Source organism: Phyllostomus hastatus, unplaced genomic scaffold (assembly GCF_019186645.2).
Source record: "Phyllostomus hastatus isolate PE091 unplaced genomic scaffold, TTU_PhHast_1.1 phas_scaffold_114, whole genome shotgun sequence".
In the NCBI taxonomy this organism is placed as follows: domain Eukaryota; kingdom Metazoa; phylum Chordata; class Mammalia; order Chiroptera; family Phyllostomidae; genus Phyllostomus; species Phyllostomus hastatus.
Window position 1 is genome coordinate 11374593 of NW_025334006.1, and position 16827 is coordinate 11391419.

The 16827-nt window shown below is 41.8% G+C and overlaps 1 protein-coding gene across 1 annotated transcript in view; it reads left to right on the forward strand.

The window, feature by feature from the left end:
- The first annotated feature begins 261 nt into the window (after positions 1 to 261).
- The window catches only part of GRM8 (glutamate metabotropic receptor 8), a 794519-nt gene continuing 777953 nt past the window's right edge, over positions 262 to 16827 (forward strand). Inside the window, exons 1-2 of the mRNA XM_045855677.1 lie at positions 262 to 355; positions 13203 to 14023. Coding sequence (XP_045711633.1) covers positions 13514 to 14023 — 510 coding nt within the window. The 5' untranslated portion in view covers positions 262 to 355; positions 13203 to 13513. The remainder of the gene's footprint in view (positions 356 to 13202; positions 14024 to 16827) is intronic.

Consider the following 16827-nt stretch of genomic DNA (forward strand, 5'->3'; position numbering starts at 1 on the left):
ATCCTTCCTATTTTGTCCCCCTTTTCCGTTTTCTTTTTTTAAGCCGTTGAGTGGACGGCCAGCCAGGCGCACCGTTCCCTCTTAGGCTACTTTAGTAATTGGCTTTTCCTGGGCGCAGTCCAACGGCCTTGCGCACGCGGAGTCTGGGAGAGAAGTGGCGGGCGGAGGTGACGGAATGGGGGGTGAGGGAGAGTAGGCACCAGGGGACGAGGGGCTGGCCGGGCACTGGAGCTTGATTGGGTGTCTGTTGATTTTACGTTGCAAAGAACAAGGCAGCCACCCCTCTTGTCTTCCCGTGATTACATTCCAGTGAAGAGGTCCGGAAAAGAGGGAGGCTTAGCTCGGAACTCGCAAGGTTTGTAGATGTGATCCCCCAAAAGTTTAGCGGGCGAATGGGAGACTGAAGGGCGAGGGGAGGAGGCCGGCGCCCAGGGTGCCCTGACGGGGCCGTACGGCGGCACATTTCAAGGCGCCCGTCCTCGGCTCGCCTGCCCTGGGCGACCTCCTGGACCTGCTCCGGCGGAATCCGGACTTGCCCGCTGCGATGACGAGGTACCTCCGTTCTGCGAATCTAACGATGGGATTTCCAAAGTTAGAGGCTTCCGGGACGCGTCGGGGTAACCTCGGTCTTCTGGAGTGTGGGGCTGGGTGATGAACGTCTCATCAGGATGCGGGGAAGGTGGGGGTCGCGGGAGGAGCCGGGAGGTTTGGGGATTCTGGAGACTCCGGTGCCCGCACCGCATGTGCCTGCCTTGAATTTGCGTTCTCCGAGTTAGCGCGGCGAGGTGGGGATTTCCGTGCCCCCCTTTTTGTGGCTTTCGGGAAAACACTGGAGTTCCGTGGCCTGTTGGGGGCGGGGAGAGGCGGAATGGTCTTGAGGATCTTGAGTTTAGGAAGCAAAGGCAAATACGCCCGACAGCTCCCCCGAAGCACCTGCGGCCGGCGGGGCCCCTGTTTCCGGCAGACGCGCACGGGGCGTGGGCGCTCCGGGCGGCCAGGTGCGGCGGGGCGGAGGCTGGATTCCCCGGAGCGCAGGGGGACTAGGGCGGCGCGGGAAAGGCAGGAGCAACCAGGTACTTCTCCCAAGGTCCTGGGCTTTACCGGGAGCCTGGCTTCAACGGCCGAAGGAACTGAGAAGAAAAAGGAAGATGCGGCTGGGAGGAGGGGAGCGGGGGCGGCGTGAGTGGCTGCAGGCTGAGAGGCAGGTAAAGGTAGATAACCCTCTGAGCCTGCTGAGAGACAGCCCATCTGCTCTGCAAGCAGCTCCGAGATCCCTCGAGGTTCGTACAGTTGGCGTAAATATAACAGTCTCTCTCCCCCCTCTCTCTCTCTCTCTCTCTCTCTCACACACACACACACACACACACACACACACACACACCCGTCTGACAGGCTCCCTTAGTCCAAATGAAATGCAGAGGAACAAGCGTGTCACCCAACTGCGCAAGACGGCACCCCCACGCTTGCTCAAAGAATTGTTTTAACCGGGGCCCAAACTGCAGAGCCTGGGGGGTCAGAGGGTGTCTGCGCGCCTAGGATGGCAGGGGCGAAAATAGACCTGTTCACCAGCTGCAGAAAACCAAACCTCTCAGTCCTGGAAGCGCGTCGCACGCACCCAGGGGGCGGGGGAAGGGAATGCCCCGTTTGCCATTTGGGGGTGATCCTTTCCCACAGACCTGACGCCGCGAGTCTAGCAAACACCCAAGAATATCCTACGGTCTCCACCACTTACCCCATCGAATACAGATCCTGCCAACAGACAGCACTGGAAAACAGGGGTGGTGGTGGAAGTACTGACAAGAAAAATCATAAACGGGAGAAATACATTCCGATGATAGCTTGTGTTTTGCTTGAAAGAAAAAAATAAAAAGAGAAAAAGAGCCACCAGCAGGTAGATCTTGGATAAACAGCTTATTGCACTTGACTGTCATTTCCATTTTCCATTATGAAATCGTTTGTCAATAACTGCAAATGGCTACAGAAACCACTTTAGTTTACCTTGGTCACTTGCATGTGAATAATGTCTTGAAAGATCTCTGTAGGAGACAGAATTAACTGTGTGAAACTCATTGTCTACTTTTTGAAAATATGTGGTTTGATAATTTTGAAGAGAAAAGCCACGTTCATCAGGGAAAATGAAGTAAGATTTTTAAGTGTAATTTTCCCATTTCAGGTTCAACTACCTGAGATAAAAACAGAATTCTTGCTTTTACCGGTAAATCAGGGATTCGAGGAGAAACAGCAGAGGGAGGCTCTCTCCCTAGGAGATTTACCTAGAATAAAGAAAAAGATGCTGAGAACACAGCTCTGTTGTGTTATTTAGGCTTTATTTTCTCTATTTGGTTTGTTAGCTAGTTCTGCCCTACCCTGCTCCCTTTGCAAATTATGACTACTTGAATAATTCTAAAAACAATCTATAAATCCAAAAGGAATAGAATAAAAGCGTCAATGAGTGCAGGAGAAAGTTAGAAGTCTGGAGAGATGTGCTCTTTTCAAAGTTGGCTGAGCAGGTTGGAGCTGCTACAGGGCTTGTTTAATTGGTATTTATGCAGCAAACAACCAGCTGACATTCATGTTGGCAACATTGCATGCCAATCTTTGTGTAAAAATGTTCCATTGTCTTCAGGGCATAGAACACAGGGCATGAGACATAGAACACAGTACACAGAACACATGCTACTGGTAGCACTGATGTTTTTCCTTCCAAGACTGCTTCCCACTATCCTCCTCTTGTAGTTAGAATGCCTGCCATGAAGAGGACCTTGCTTTAGTCTGGGGAGTAGAGTTGCTCTGTCTTAGTGTCTTATAAAGAAGATGTGGCCTGATTTATCTCTTATCTGGACTCACAGCAAAGACCTGGCTATGTTTCCATGCCTGTCAAACAGGCTTCTTTCCAAGATTCAGGAAACTGTTGCTGTTTTCTCGATAGAACCGGAATGGACATCACCAGACACATATATGTTGTTTGTTCAGGAGAGATAGTCGCTGCATGTTGTTACAGGAGAGGATGAGAACAGAGAGTTGGTTGGATCAGATTGTTGCCATCCCAAGAGCAGGTTTTCTGTCCGCTAGGAATTTAGATTCCTCCTTAAGTCCCTCCCTCCCTCCCTTCCTCCCTTTCTTTTCTCTCCTTCTCTCCCTCCCTGTCTCCTTCCCTCTCTCCCTCTCTCCTTTCTTTTTTTTCTTGGTTCTGAGAGGAATTTTCTTTGATTCTCATTCTTACTTGCTGTTTTAAGTTGTGATGACCTCAGTCACTGACTAAGGACCCTGAGCATGATGCATTCTTATCCCAGGACCTGCCTTCCGAGTGGCAGGCACTGTTGGAGTGATTTCAGGGGTACTGCTGAGAGGCTTCTGACTCATGATAATTCCCAGCTTTGGCTTATTATATTGCAATCCTTTACCATTATGGGACACATTTCTTAGGTAAAGAAATTATGGATCTCCTGGAAATTATCTTATAAATGCAGATGTTTCAGCTGGGGGATGACATTAATGCATCTTCAGGTTTTGATACCTGTTGGTGAATGTACTCACCCCCTAGCGAGGGTCAAGGTGGTGAGAAAACCAGGTCTTAAGATCATGAATTGTAGTAGACATTAGCACCAAGAGGGGGAGGAGATCCAGGTCTGGTGGAGGAACGAGCAGGTGATCAGATGTGGGAAAATATAGGATAGGCCTAAAAAAGAGTATGTGGAGGTCATTGAGTACCTGTATTGCCAATTTTATACTTTTTCAGGCAAGGTTATACCTAAAGATAGAAATCTGCTGGCTGTTTATTGACTAACTTTTCTAGTGGTAATTACCCTTTGGAGTAGATGCTCTGCATTATATTCTGCATGCAACTCAGGAAGGTTTGCTATTGTCCTTTTTTCTCCATGGAAGAGTAGCTTGTCAGCACTTCCTTCAGAATAGCCCTTGGATGCTCCAGGTGTCTGTGACTTCAGCTGTCCAGGTCAGATATTGCACTTCCATTGACTTTTCTTCTTGTGTCCTTTCTAGTTTTCCTTCGATTTCCTTTGATTTCTTGGATACATGACTTGTTAAGATCTCACCAGCCCTGAGTGTGATGGGAAAGTTCTTCAAAGCATAATATACCAGGAAAATATTTGAGTTCTAGGACTGATTATTTTTTTTAAAAACCTATGTACATTATTAAAGTATATATATACTTTTACATATAATTTATCATTTTATGTCACAACCCTAGGAGCTCCCTGGAAACTATTCCTCAGTTTAGAAACAAAGAAATTGATCCCAGGTTAAGTGACTTGCCCAAGGCCATATAGTGAGTCCTAGAGGGAATGAGTTTAGCATCAGGGACTTCTTGGACCCCAGGGTGCCACACTCACAGTTCACCTTTTCAAATCCAGGTGAGCTCCACATCCCAAGGGACATGGAGTAAGGGGAAGAACATAAGAAGTTTTGCATTGGAATTCTTGCTCAAGATTTTAGACACATTCATATACCACTTCTTTTTTTAGATTCCTTGTATCCCAAATAGGGGCAGTTATACCAATTTCATAAGTATATTTTGTGGAGGAAATGAGGTAATGTGTGTGAGGCTCTAGGTATAATGTAGGCATTCAATAGATGCTTGTTTTACCCCCTTTCTCTCTTATAGAATATATACTATAAAAGTGGCTTCTCATTACTTTAAGTATGGCCTTTTTATGCAATAGCTGTGTTATTGAAAAAAACTGAAAATTGAATTCTACTAAATCAGGTTGTATTTTAAATGCACAGGGGCTTTAGCTATTTAAAGGAAATCTGTGGTGAATTCTTTTGTAATGCACATAATCACTTTCTCTTTTATCTGTTTAGTAAGTTGAGCTTCTCATGTATCAGATTTTCTTAATATGGTGCTTGCTTGTGCAGAATAGCTTTCCTAACCCTGTCTCACTGATGGAAAAAAGTCACTCGGCTTGCAAACAGTTATTGTGTTCATTTGGAAAAGCCTTGCTCTAGTGTTTGAGCATTATCTCGTATTCCTTTATTATTAAATAATAGAATCTCAGAATGGGAAGCTGGAAGACACCTTAGAAATCACATCACATGGTCCATCTCTCTCATTTCTCAGATGAGGCGATAGAAGCACACAGAGACAGAGTGTCATGTTCAGTGTTAACAGCCAGTGGCTGTCAGATAAAGATCCAATTCCAGGCCTCCGTTGCCCAGAGGAGGGCTCTGTCAGACTCATCCTCACTCCGCCCCCTCCAAGATTCCAGCACCGTGAACACATGTTTTGGTAGAGGAGATGATAGACAAATGTGATGCATTTTCTAAAACAAACAAAAAGCTGCAAGTGTGGGCAATTTCGAGGGAAACTGCTGGATTTTGTAGGGTTGTGAGTTGATGACAATATTTAGCTTAATCTTTTTGTTAAGGAGCTGAATGGAATCCAGCATAGGGATGCTGTTTTGTCTTTTATGAGAAAATATTACAATTCTTGGCTAATGGTATTCCTCGGAGAGGATTTTACCATATCATGTCTTGAAAGTATGTGCCAGGTGCGGTGACAGACTTGATAGATCCTACATGGTTTGTTGGCTCTGTTCTCACTGGCATTAGGCTGTCTAGGTAACATGATTAGAAGAGGTGTTTGAACAAACTGTATTTGCTATTCTCAAGCTTCTGAGATACTCAGAAGTCACCCTGCCCTGGAAGTGCCCCTTAGATTGTCCCCTCTTAATTAGTACATAAGTTTTCTTAAAGAGCTAACCATTGAAGATATATATATTTCTGAAAGATTTCAGTGGAGGGGCAGGGTCTTTATTCTCCTGTGTGCTGTCATAGCCAGGATCTGCAGCACTGGGGGCTTTCTCAAAGAACAGGACCCACCTTGGGGGGCTGAGGATCTTGACTGTGGTGCCACTTACTAGCTCAGGTCCTTGACCTATACTTAACCTTTCTGGGCCTTCCTTTCTTATTTGTACAAGAGTTAATAATCTGTGAATGAAAATTCAGTAAGATACTCTGTTAGACACTTGAGACTTTGGTATGGAAAAGTGTAGAAAATAAAAAGCAGCAGAATTCAGGGCCCTGGCCCTTGAGGAGCTGTTCTTACTACTGGCCCTTCAGGAAACAGTTGTTAGGGAGCCACTGAATCAAGTTCCAGTGAGGGGCAGGGCAGTGCTCCCCAGCAGACCTAGGCGAACAAGACTCTTGATAGAAGTGCTGATTGTATATGATGTACTAGTACTGAGGATGGGCTGGGAGGGAGTAAACAGGAAGGGCTTCCAGGGCGAATAGTTATCCCTCCTCCAAGGCTGCTTTTCAAAATCCCTCCTTGTGGGCGCAGAAATAGGGCAAGGCATGTACTACCCTCACAGGTCAATTCCAAGAGTGCAGACCTCACACCTCCTTGAACAAGTCCATCAGCAATGGTGGGGCTTGTACCAAACCCTAGGGGAAGGTCAGTTTGAGAGAAGAGCTGTTTTAAGTCATGCACAGAACAGGAAATAGAGCTGTTTGGCTCTGGAGCACAAAAAGATCATTATTTCTTTAAAATTCATCTGACTTCAATGAGGATGAGTTTATTTTTATTTATTTATTTAAGATTGATTGTTATTCTATTACAGTTGTCCCAATTTTTCCTCCTTTGCCCTACTCTGCCCAGCCCGCCCACCACTCCCACAGTTAATCCCCACACCGTTGTGCATGTCCATGGGTCACTCATACATGTTCTTTGACTAGTGTCTCCCCCTTCTTTCCACCATTATTCCCCCCAATTCATCCCCTCTGGCTGCTGTTAGTTTGTTCTATATTTCCATGTTTCTGGTTCTATTTGCTCACTAGTTTATTTGTTCATCAGATTCCTCTTATAAGTGAGATCATATGGTATTTGTCTTTCACTGCCTGGCTTATTTCACTTAGCATAATGCTCTCCAGTTTCATCCATGCTGTTGCAAAAGGTAGGAATTCCTTCTTTCTTTCTGCTGTGTAGTATTCCATTGTGTAAATGTACCATAGTTTTTTGATCCACTCATTTACTAATGGACATGTAGGCTGTTTCCAGCACTTGGCTATTGTAAATAGTGCTGCTATGAACATAGAAGTGCATCAGTTCTTTTGAATTGGTGTTTCAGGATTCTTAGGGTATATTCCCAGCAGTGGAATTGCTGGGTCAAAAGGCAGTTCCATTTTTAGTCTTTTGAGGAAATTCCATACTGTTTTCTTTTTTAAAAAATATATTTTATTGAGTATGCTATTACAGTTGTCCCATTTTCCCCCCTTCACTCTTCTCTACCCTGCATACCTTCTCCCACCCACATTCTCCCCCTTTAGTTCATGTCCATGTGTCATACTTATAAGTTCTTGGCTTCTACACTTCCCATACTATTCTTGCCCTCCCCCTGTCTATTTCCTACCTACCATCTATGCTACTTATTCTCTGTACCTTTTCCCCCTCTCTCCTCCTCCCACTCCCCTGTTGATAACCCTCCATGTGATCTCCATTTCTGTGGTTCTGTTCCTGTTCTAGTTTGCTTAGTTTGTTTTTGCTTTAGGTGTGGTTGTTAATAATTGTGAGTTTGCTGTCATTCTACTGTACATGTTTTTATCTTCTTTTTCTTAGATAAGTCCCTTTAACATTTCATATAATGAGGGCTTGGTGATGATGAACTCTAACTTGACCTTATCTGAGAAGCACTTTATCTGCCCTTCCATTCTGAATGAAAGCTTTGCTGGATAGAACAATGTTGGATGTAGGTCCTTGCCTTTCATGACTTTGAATACTTCTTTCCAGCGCCTTCTTGCCTGTAAGATCTCTTTTGAGAAATCAGCTGACAGTCTGATGGGAACTCCTTGGTAGGTAACTCTCTCCTTTTGTCTTGCTGCTTTTAAGATTCTCTTCATTTTAATCTTGGCTAATGTAATTATGATGTGCCTTGGTGTGCTTCTCCTTGAGTCCAACTTCTTTGGGACTCTCTGAGCTTCCTGGACTTCCTGGAAGTCTATTTTCTTTGCCAGAATGGGGAAGTTCTCCTTTATTATTTGTTCAAATAAACTTTCTACTTGTTGCTCTTCCTCTTCTCCTTCTGGTACCCCTATAATTCTGATGTTGGAACATTTAAAGATGTCTCGCAGGTTCCTAAGCCTCTTCTCATTTTTTTTTTGAATTCTTGTTTCTTCATTCTTTTCTGATTGGATGTTTCTTTCTTCCTTCTGGTCCACTCCATTGATTTAAGTTCCAGTTTCCTTCCCATCACTCTTGGTTCCATGTACATTTTCCTTTATTTCACTTCGTGTAGCCTTCATTTTCTTTTATCAAACTTGTGACCAAATTCAACCAATTCTGTGAGCATCCTGATTACCAGTGTTTTGAACTGTGCATCTGATAAGTTGGCTATCTCTTCATTGCTTAGTTCTATTTTTTCTGGAGCTTTGATCTGCTCTTTTGTTTGGACCATTTTTTTTGTCTTGATGTGCCTGTTACGTAGTGAGGGGGGGAGCCTTAGCTGTTCATGGGGTGGGGTAACCCACGTGGCTGGGTTTGACGCTATCTGTGGGGCAGGGGTCCGAGAGGGAACAATGGCACTTGCTCCGTTTTCTGAAGGATTTCAGTCACTTCCAGCGCTTTCCACAAGCATAGTGGGCCCTTCTGGTGCTGATTCCCATATGGGTGGGTTTGTGTACGGTCTAACACCCTGTGAGTCTCTCCAAAGAACTCTCCTGTGAGGCTGGGAATTTCTCCTGGCACCTCAACCTCCACAGGTATTTTCAATCAGTGTTCTGAGGCTTTATTTCCCCACACTGGGACCCTGGGTTGCATGGTATCTCGCTCCCCAGTTTCGCCTGGTTTATCTGCACACAGATGTGGGACCTCCCGGTCCACCAGCTGCCTTGTGCACCGTGCCCCTCCACAATCCACTGCCTTGCTGGGTCTGCCAGCCACCCTGCCACAAGCCCTCTCCATCTAGGCTCCCTGACTTCGCTCATCTTGCTGGTCTGGATGAATATGTCTACTTTAACTCCGTGGTTGTTGGACTTCCAGACAGTTCAATTTTCTGTCAGTACTGGTTGTTTTTTGTTTTTAAATTGTTGTTGTCCTTATTTTGGCTGTGCAAGGGGGCACAGTGTGTCTACCTATGCCTCCACCTTGGCCGGAAGTCTCTCCATACTGTTTTCCACAGTGATTGCACCAGTCTGCATTCCCATCAATAGTGCACTAGGGTTCCTTTTTCTCCACAACCTTTCCAGCACTTGTTGTTTGTTGATTTATTAATAATAGCCACTCTGACAGGTGTGAGGTGATATCTCATTGTGGTTTTAATTTGCATCTCTCTGATGGCTCATGATGTAGAGCATCTTTTCATATGTTTATGGGCCATCTGTATCTCCCCCTTGGAGAAGTGTCTATTCAGGTCCTTTGTGTATTTTTAAATTGGATTGTTTGTCTTCCTGGAGTGGAGTCATGTGAGTTCTTTATATATTTTGGATATCAAATCTTTGTCCGATATATTATTGGCAAATATGTTCTCCTGTATGGTTGGTTCTCTCTTCATTTTGATGATGGTTTCTTCAGCTGTGCAGAAGCTTTTTAATTTGATTTATTCCCATTTCCACATAAAACTACTGGACCTAATAGGTGAATTTGGAAAAGAATCTCGATACAAAGTCAATATTCAGACATTGATGGCATTTTTGTACACCAACAATGAACTATCAGAAAGAGAAACTAGGAAAAAAACCCATTTACTATAGCAAGAAGAAAAATCAAGTACCTAGAAATAAATTTAACCAAGGAGGTAAAATACCTGTACTCAGAAAACTATAGAACACTGAAGAAAGAAATTGAGGAAGATACAAATAAATGGAAGCATAGACCCTATTCATGGATTAGAAGAATTAACATCATTAAAATGTCCATATTACCCAAAGCATTCTATAGATTCAGTGCACTCCCTATTAAAATATCAATAGCGTATTTCACTGATCTAGAGCAAATACTCCAAAAATTTATATGGAACCATAAAGAACCTGAATAGCCTCAGCAATCTTGAGAAAGAAGAGTTAGGTTGGAGGGATTGCAATACCTGATATCAAAGTATACTACAAGGCTACTGGGACCAAAACAGCCTGGTACTGGCATAAGAACAGATCCATAGATCAATAGAATAGAATAGAGAGCCCAGAAGTAACCCCATGTCTCTATGGTCAATTAATATTTGACAAAGGGGGTGCAAGCATACAACAGAGTAAAAATAGTCTCTTAAATAAGTGGTGTTGGGAGAACTGGACGGGTACATGCAAAAGAATGAAACTGGACCACCAGCTTACATCATATACCAGAATAAACTCAAAATGGATAAAAGACTTAAATATAAGTTGTGACACCAAAAAAGTCCTAGAGGAAAATATAGGCAGTAAAAGTTCAGATATCCCATGTAGCAATATTTTTGGCACTATATCTCCTAGGGCAAGGGAAATGAAGGATGAGTTTAGATTAAAGCTCATAAGAATTGCATTAGAGCAAGATTAGGCAGTGTCCTAAGAGTATACAATGAAACTGAATTTATGTAGTTTTTTGGCAAACTTCCAAATATGTATGTTTTCTTGGAATTGGAAAGGGAAACTAAACTTTCCAGCTGTCAAGAGTCTGTAATTTTTATAACAATGGATCAGATTGTGAAATAAGCTCAGTATTTCAATATTTTATATGTAGCTCTGATTTTAATTTTAAAGTGACAGAATTCAGTAAACACCTCACCAACAGGATGAATGTGGAAAAAGCTGCTCTGCTTTGGTGGGAAATGAGTTGCAGACTAGATTAGCGATGGTAGCTCCTGTTTAGTGAGCACTTACCCTGTGCCAGGTACTGTGTATTCTGGCAAGCTCTGTCACCCCTTTGCAGATATGAAAACTAAGCTTTATTTAGAGAGGTTATATGCCGTTACTTCTATGTTGCAAAGGAGGGATCTTAAGCAAAAACTCAAGTGAGCTGTCCAATAAATAATAAGCAAAATGAAACACTTGCTTTCCATTTAAGGACATTCATCCATTGAACACAAGTAATTCCTGCCTCACTATTTATTTCCCAATCTTTCCCTAACTTAAAGCTCTAAACAGACCTATGAGATGCTAACGAGACTAAAAATTATTGTAAACGTGAATACTTTGAAATGAAACTCAATTTTATTTCTTCCAGGACTCATAGCAATGGAATGAGGTTAATGTTACATGAGTAGGTAAGGATGATTTATAATGAACAGATGGACAGTTTTCATGTTTGTCTATAATTGAAAACCATTTATTCTCTGAAATGTTTTACGTAATTGGGAGGAGGCTCTGTGAAATGAAAGAGTGGTCTTTGGAGAACAATAGGGCTCCCTCCTTTTCTCCAGAAAAATACCTCTTTATTCTGTTCTCTGTTAGAAAGGATATGCAAAGGGTCAGCCCAGCCATGTGGACATGGTCTTAAGTTCTGAATTAGTGGTCATAGTTAATGAGATTTTACTGTCTTATAACCAGTCTTCCTTGTGAAATTGTAAAACATAATCCTACTTCCCTTAATGGGTGGGTGGTGCAAATTATGTGTCCATCACTTAAATGGTTTCATCCAGAAAGTCAAGTTGACTTTCTAAGTGGTTTTTTTTTTTTTGATTGCCTGAGGTCAGACTGTTGTTGACTCACAAATTTTTCTGAAGGAAAGGCAGCTGCCAGGAGAATTAAGTGTGAGAAAAATCAGAAAAGGACTAAGTATATTGGGGTAGAATAAAGGAAATTGAGGGCTTAGCATGTGCCAGGAGGCAGGGAATGCTTGTCGTAGGCAGAATAGACTGATCTCAGCAGGGTGGGTTATTGGTGTATTTCTGAGTACCTCTCCCAGTGTCTGCTCAGAAATCCAGGGCAACGGGCTATGACAAGTCCCTGTTCTAATCTGAAAGTGAAAAAAAGTAAAGATTTCTCAGAAGGCTCTTGGACATGTGTTCAGTTGTCCTCTAGGGAGGCGCCATCCTTTCCTTTGGGACAGGGAAGAGGGAATGAAAATTTTATGAACTGGAAATTGAACAAATGAATGGGAAATACGAGCAGATGTTGGTTGTCTAGGGTGGAGGCAAATTGTCAAAATTTCAGGTTTCAAATCTACATGTATATAAATAGATTAGAGATGAACATTAGATTAACCATCCTACCAAAATAAGTTGATGCTGTTTATTCTCTTGATTATGTGTTTCAGATATTAGATTCACTTATGTTAAATCGGTTCTTGTTCAGTTAAACCTTCTCAAAAGTCCTTTGAAAGAATCTCATGGAATTTTTTTAAGAGCAAAGGTCCTAGAATCAACGTTTTTAAAAATAGATTTTCTTGTAGACATTTCACTCTAGCTTATCTCTCGCCTTGATGAAATAATTCCTTTCCCCACTGAGTCAGATAAAATGAAGAAGCTCTTCAATTGGTCTCCAGCTATGATTTGCTTCTAGTGGTTCTAGGATCAAGGAGTTTTTACTTCAGACCTGTAAACATACCCATTGCTTCCACTCGGACACATTTTGTAGGAAACTCTGACAATGGTAATAGGAATATCCTCACATGTCACCCTCCCTACATGTTTAATGTTCAAGTCTTTGTTTTGGCATCATGGAACAATAAGCTAATTTATACAAAATAGCTGACACTCTATGTAAAATCTTTTTACAAGCTACAAAATTTATACATTTGGACTCCTTGGGTGGGTTTCTGATTTTTTTTTTGTGATTGAATAATCACTTTTTTTCCCACTGGGAAATCTGAGGCACCAAAAAATGTCATTAACAGATGACTGGCTTGTTCAATACATCACAGAAAATAACCTTTCATTATGATTTTGTGGACAAAATGTAAATGGTAAATTCAGACAGCTGTAAAATGTAAAAACAGGTTTGAAGGAAATAATGCCATCAATCACAGGATTTTTACCTTCATGGAAATTAGATTTATTGAAATAAACTGGTAAATAAAAATACTTTCTGGCTTGGGAGAATCAACCTAGTTTCTGATACTTTTCTGTTTTCCTTGCTCCAAAAGTGTCATCAATCTCTCTGTTTAGATGCAGTGCAGCCAGGTGTTCAGAATCATAGGGGGACAAAAAAAATTAGCTTCTGCTGAATAGGGGAAATTAAGCCAAAAAAATAAAAAGGTTGGTGCAAATAGGGCTTACAGATATGAAAAATGTAGACCCATTGAACTGAACCTTTTGTTTCCCTCTTCCTGTCCCCAGGAATGATTCTGCTGCAGCGCTGACTTCAAGGACATGAATGATTGACCTCATCCCAACATCAGAACCTCAGCTGTTACTCTAATTTTTGCACCATTCCAGGCAAGTTGACTTTATATGGAAATAAAATTGAACCTTAGGGGTCTGATGGAAACTCACTGTGACATTCAAATCAAGAAAACTTGCTGAAACCCACAGAGCCTTTTCCCCATGGGCCCTGATGGTAGCCTCCAGAAGGTGCAGCCTCAGGTGGTCCCCCTTCTGTGGCAAGAATAAACTTTGGGTCTTGGATTGCAACACCACCTGTGGAGAAAATGGTATGCGAAGGAAAGAGATCAGCCTCCTGCCCTTGTTTCTTCCTCCTGACTGCCAAGTTCTACTGGATCCTCACAATGATGCAAAGAACTCACAGCCAGGAGTATGCCCATTCCATACGAGTGGATGGGGACATCATTCTGGGGGGTCTCTTCCCTGTTCATGCAAAGGGAGAAAGAGGGGTGCCTTGTGGGGAGCTGAAGAAAGAAAAGGGGATCCACAGACTGGAGGCCATGCTTTATGCAATCGACCAGATTAATAAGGACCCTGATCTCCTCTCCAATATCACTCTGGGTGTCCGGATCCTTGATACGTGCTCCAGGGACACCTACGCTCTGGAGCAGTCCTTAACATTTGTGCAGGCGTTGATAGAGAAAGATGCTTCTGACGTGAAGTGTGCTAATGGAGACCCACCCATTTTTACCAAGCCTGACAAGATTTCTGGAGTCATCGGTGCTGCAGCCAGCTCCGTGTCCATCATGGTTGCTAACATTTTAAGACTTTTTAAGGTGGGTAAAGACACTGTCTTTCTGACCATTGTGAAAGGATAATAAATTGCTATGATTCTAACTGCAGGTTTAAGAAGAAAGTAAAGATGGTGAAGATGCTCATAGACCCTCAGGGTCACCATGTTTCTCAAAGAGGGTATTCTGTGTCGGGCTTCTCCATGAGTTAATTTAGTTCCATTATTTACAATTAATTGGATTGTTTTTGTTTTTTTTTCTGAACAAACAGAAACATAATAATACCTGTGACATGTTGATTCTCAACATCTTACAATATGCTCTTTATTGATGCTCATTTTATTTTTTTAAATATATAGTCTTTATTATATTTTTTCCATTAACATTCACTCCCTTATATTCTCTCCCCCAAGCAATCCCAACACTGTTGTCCATGCCCATGAATCCTTTTTCGTTTTTGCTGAGGCTCATTTTAAGTCAAAGCAAGTATTTTTAGAGAGTAGAATGAACTCTTTGCACATTTATCATAGAAAACATTTCTCTTGTATTTGAGGTATAATTTACTTGATGAAACTTTTTTAAAGTGGGATGCTCTGTTATGACAAAAGTTCCTGTGTGAAGAAACAATATTAGTGACTAATGTGCAGATGGGAGTGACACTCTGGGATATAAGATGGCCATAAAATTGTCAGGTTTATTATAGCTACAATAGAGCAGAACCTCATTAATTCAGACTGCTCTGATGCAGACTTAGAATAATTATATATAATTCTTATTGAGTTAAAAGTTCAAATTTAGCAGGATAATTCAAGACTTTTTGATTTAGATGTCTATTCAGATGATCTATTACCATATGATAAAATGGCAAAATAAAATGATGTAAGTAACAACAATTTGAAAGTATAAAGTGCCATAAAAATAGTTACTGTCACTTGTCATCTTTCATTAACTCTCTTATTTTATTTGTTAATATCCATTACATAGTGTTTTGTAATGTTAATTTTTTAATTGAAAATACTTTTCGCTCTGATTTCTTACTCAGTGGGACATGCCTTTTCCAACTTATTCTGACCCAATGAGGCTTTGTTTTGTATTGAGAAACTGCTCCTATGCATATTAGATTTAAAAATATTAAAAGAATATGGAGAAGTTAGACAAGTGGCAGATCTACTGACAAAAATGAGCAAAGTAATGGAAAAACTTAGTTTACAATAAAGATAAAAGGAATTGAATCACAGGCTTTCTTGTTCGGAAGCTATCTTAGAAAGCCATGTAATCTGGCTCACTTCATATGCTGGAATCCTGTCTGTAACCTACCCCCTCACCCCAAGTGGCTTTCCAGCTTCTGTATGAATGTCTTAGTTTGGAGAAGAGAATGCTAAGTGGCAGCTTAATGACTATTTTCAGATCGATGAAATTTTCTCAAATGAGCATGCTGCTGAGCAGAAGCAGCTCTCTGTGTCTAAGGAGTCCTGAAGAAGGCACAAACAGGCTTTAGGGAATTCCAGAGACATTTGAGCAGGACATTAGGAAGCACCCCATGCAGTGAAAAGGACACTGATTAAAACAGGCAGCCAAGGGTGCTCTAATTCTTCATCTCTGTAAACTTTCAAGGGAAACTAGCAAGTTGTTAATAATTTCCCAATTCTCCCCTCTCCTCCGCTCCCCTCCCCTTCTCTTCATTTTCTTCTCACTTGATCTCCTCTTGTGACTTCTCCAAAGTCTCTTTCTGTTATTAACTCAGCAACTGTGGTCCAGAAACACTCACTTTTAGAGAAGAGAAAAACCTTCATGAAGATCTGTCCTCCTTCTGCTACCCTCCCCTCATACATTAATTCTGGTTCCTGTCTATCTCAGCAAAATTACCCGGAATCCTGTCTCCTTCCTGTGGTCTGGTGCCACATTAGGCAAGGAATTGAGCAATGGGGTGGAAGTGATAAATGCTTATTTGAGATTCTTACAGCCTGTTTACATTAATTGTGCCACAGAATCAGCTTATCTGTGAAATGGTGATATTAATATTGTGTTAGGTTGTTGGATGGTTTAATGAGAAAATGCAGGTGAGGGGTTCCACCAGGATCTGGCCACATCCTTTGCCTCCTTGGACTACCAAAGCGAACCTGGGAACCTTCTTGGGCCACCTGAAAGGTGGATTTTGTTTTTATGCAGTTTGGACTTGGCTTGTTTCTGCTCTGTTCTTCCCTCATTGACTGGCCAATTCTCTCCTTACTCTTTGGGTAATTCTGGAGGGGCCTAATCTAACCAGGTGGGAGAAATACCATGAACTCTTTAGGAAGAGTCTAATGCTCCAGGCCAATTCCCAAGACATTGGTCAGCACAAACAGGGGCTGCTCTTGCTACCCTTGACCAAAGTACAAAGAGTGAATGACTTGTAGCCTGAAGGGGACATTGGTTCTGGTAAATGTCATGGCTAAAACCAGCAGCCTGACATGGATTGAGCATTTAATTTATAGAAGCACACGTGTTTGTTAATTAGATTACTGGGGCTTGAAAAATTTGTATCTTTCAAAAGTAAAGAAGAGAATATATAGGTGCTCAGCCTGGAACCATGTGATGTGAGTTTGATAATTACAACTGACTGTTGTACTACTGTAACTTACTTTGATGATTTATATGAGACCTCCAGACAACACTTCACAATAATATTAATTAGGAAATGATGATAGTCACTCTTAGATTTAGAAAATGTTTCCACTTATGTATGAATATATCCTGTTTAAACACATATATACTAGGACTGACATGTAATATTAGAATAGCTATTAAAGTTATATTTAGCAAATTAACACATTGGGATTAGTTTATAGTTCTATTTCAAAAAATAATCT